This window comes from Capsicum annuum, chromosome 8 (genome assembly GCF_002878395.1).
Source record: "Capsicum annuum cultivar UCD-10X-F1 chromosome 8, UCD10Xv1.1, whole genome shotgun sequence".
NCBI lineage: Eukaryota > Viridiplantae > Streptophyta > Magnoliopsida > Solanales > Solanaceae > Capsicum > Capsicum annuum.
Window position 1 is genome coordinate 169,438,868 of NC_061118.1, and position 2,538 is coordinate 169,441,405.

Genomic DNA, 2,538 nt, shown 5'->3' on the forward strand with positions numbered 1-2,538 from the left:
CTCAAAACGTTCTGTGAGTTCGAAGATATTTCAACCATTTGAGGTACCGCTACTGTTGGTCTGTTAGCCATTTTACCCTAAGAGGAAAAATTCCACAACCTCAGGTACAGTGAGAGGGATTTTTTCCTTAAGGAAAATCCGTGAATTCGGACGACTTGGCTATTTTCTGTTTCATCTTAATTTCTGCAAAATAAAATACACCTCTTGGAAAGGTCATTTTGATCTTGTGTTGAGGGTATTTGATATACTTCATTGTGTTCTTATTTATACTTGAACTCAAGTTGAAGTTGGTGTTGTAATATACAGATTTTGTGTATCCGAAATACAAACGATAAATAACATATACAACATCAGAGAAGTGCGCCCCCGTCCCCACAACGTGAATCATGCAAGGTTTCTAAATCTTCTTATCAAAGATTTGGTTGTCAATAAACTTTTAAAATAAAGAATGATGACAAAAAAAGAATTAAAAAACATTAAAAAATCAAGCTTTTTCATTTTGATGTTTCGCTAAAAATTGATTCATGTATCTCTAACAATGAATCGGAGAAAATAAACTTAGTACTATGTATATATCACATCAAAATAAACTTATCTGTCCACTTTTGACTTGAATTTTATCTTTTGAGGCTACTTCTATTTCTATTTAGTTCACGTTTGACTTCAAATAACTGTAAACATAAAAGTTGCCATTTAGATCATACTCCTATGTTTTTGAAAAGAAATTAAAGTTATAATGTCTTCATTATAGATCATCAAACAGAATCATGAAGCTTAGCGTAAGTAACAGTAAATACAAAATCAGAAACATCAATTAAAAGTAAGATACCTCGAGAAAATCCTTGTAGAAAAATTTAGGAAGCCATGGCCACTTGTGAGTACCAGTAGATAGAAGCACTTTGACTCCAGTGACAGTTTTGGGCAAAAGAAAATCAGACCAATTAGTGAATCCAATGTTCTTCAAAGAAGCATTGCTAACTGATTCAGTCATCTCTATAACTGCACTTGATATAACCATAGATTCAACCATGTGAGGATACAATTGGGCCAACTTGAAACCAACCATTCCTCCATATGTAAACCCAACAAGTGAGAATTTTTCGACACCTATCTTCATCAGTCCCTTTACTAAACATTCAGCCTATTTTGCACAAAAAATTAAGAAAAAAGAGTTATACTAACAATTTAAACGTGTAAACGAGTTTGATATCTGAAAGCTCAAAATTTAATACCTGAAAGGTCGTTGACCGTTCGGGACGATCGGTGATGGAATCACCTAAGAAAATTAAATTAGGGACGTAGACATCAAAATCTGAACTTAAGGAGAGGATTTGGAAAAGCCAAGTGATAAGTCCACTGCCAATAATTCCATGAACAAATACAACTGCAGGCTTTGGAGGTTTATTTGGCAATTTGTTATTTGGATTAATGGATCTAGTTGGAACCCAAAAATACATTGTAGTTCCTGGTTCTATTTCCACTAATTGGTATGTCATTCCAGCAGTTTTCATTAAACCATTAAGAATTGGATTCAAAATTGTAAATATATTTCCCATTTTCCCCAAACTCTTACTTAATTCTCTGGAGGAATTAAGAGTGTATATTATCTATTCCACAACAATATTTATTCGAATTGTTAGGCTGGCCAGGTATAATATTGTATTGATCCATCTCTCTTAGTCATCTTTTTTTTTCTTTTGTATCTTGCCATATTAAAATATTGAAAAGATTCGAATTATTTAACTCTAGCCAACCTCTTCATTACGTTTGGGTTGAGTGTTTTGACAACTTTCTTTTTCCAAACAACTTTGATAATCCCACACGATTTATATTATATTCCGCCCATTTTATTTTATTTGTGCCCTCTACTAGAATTATTTATTTTAATTAGCTTATTTAATTCATAAAATCATGAAAAGTTTATCATTTTTCTTTCGGTAACTTCTAACACTAATGACTACATAGAGTATAGTGGTATTCAAGTTTAGATTTCTAAAGTATAGTTAATAAGTTTATTTAAATAAAATAAACATCTGTTTGCTCTCTCTCTTTATTTTTACTTTTTCATTTTTTTATTGACATAGAGATTAAGAAGGAATAGTTTAGAATATTAACAAATTTCCTTAACAAAAGTGTGAAGTAAGTACGTGTCAAAAACGGATGGAGAAATTTACACTGTATAAGCATTGGAATAAAATAATTACTTCACTTGGCCAACTTTTTCAGCAATGGGCGCTCCCCCATTTACTCAATTTTGCTTTAATTGGAATGATTGGTAAGTTCTGCGTATGTTGAACCTTCTTTGCTTCTCGTGTGTTTGCTTTTTATTTTTTAAATTCTTTAAGTAAAAATTTTAGCTTTGCTACTATTTGTCGGGCCAACTTCAAATGACATCATTCACACTTGCATGTTGGAATGGGGAGCCAAAGATTATTGTCACAATAAAATGGCTATTTCTTGGGGAATTCTTTTTCTTATTTTTGCATGGGAAAAAAGTTAGTATTCACATTGTTCCTCGTTATCTTTAATTTTGAGAAA

General features: G+C 31.8%; 1 protein-coding gene across 2 annotated transcripts in view; it reads right to left on the reverse strand.

Annotated features, from left to right (window-relative positions):
* Positions 1-1,691, reverse strand: part of LOC107840413 — a 5,667-nt gene extending 3,976 nt beyond the window's left edge. For both annotated transcript variants that reach the window (XM_016684272.2, XM_016684271.2), the window contains exons 1-2: positions 1,233-1,691; positions 830-1,141 (exon numbers count right to left, since the gene is read on the reverse strand). In XM_016684272.2, coding sequence (XP_016539758.2) covers positions 830-1,141; positions 1,233-1,556 — 636 coding nt within the window. In that variant the 5' untranslated portion in view covers positions 1,557-1,691. The remainder of the gene's footprint in view (positions 1-829; positions 1,142-1,232) is intronic.
* Positions 1,692-2,538: the final 847 nt, after the last annotated feature.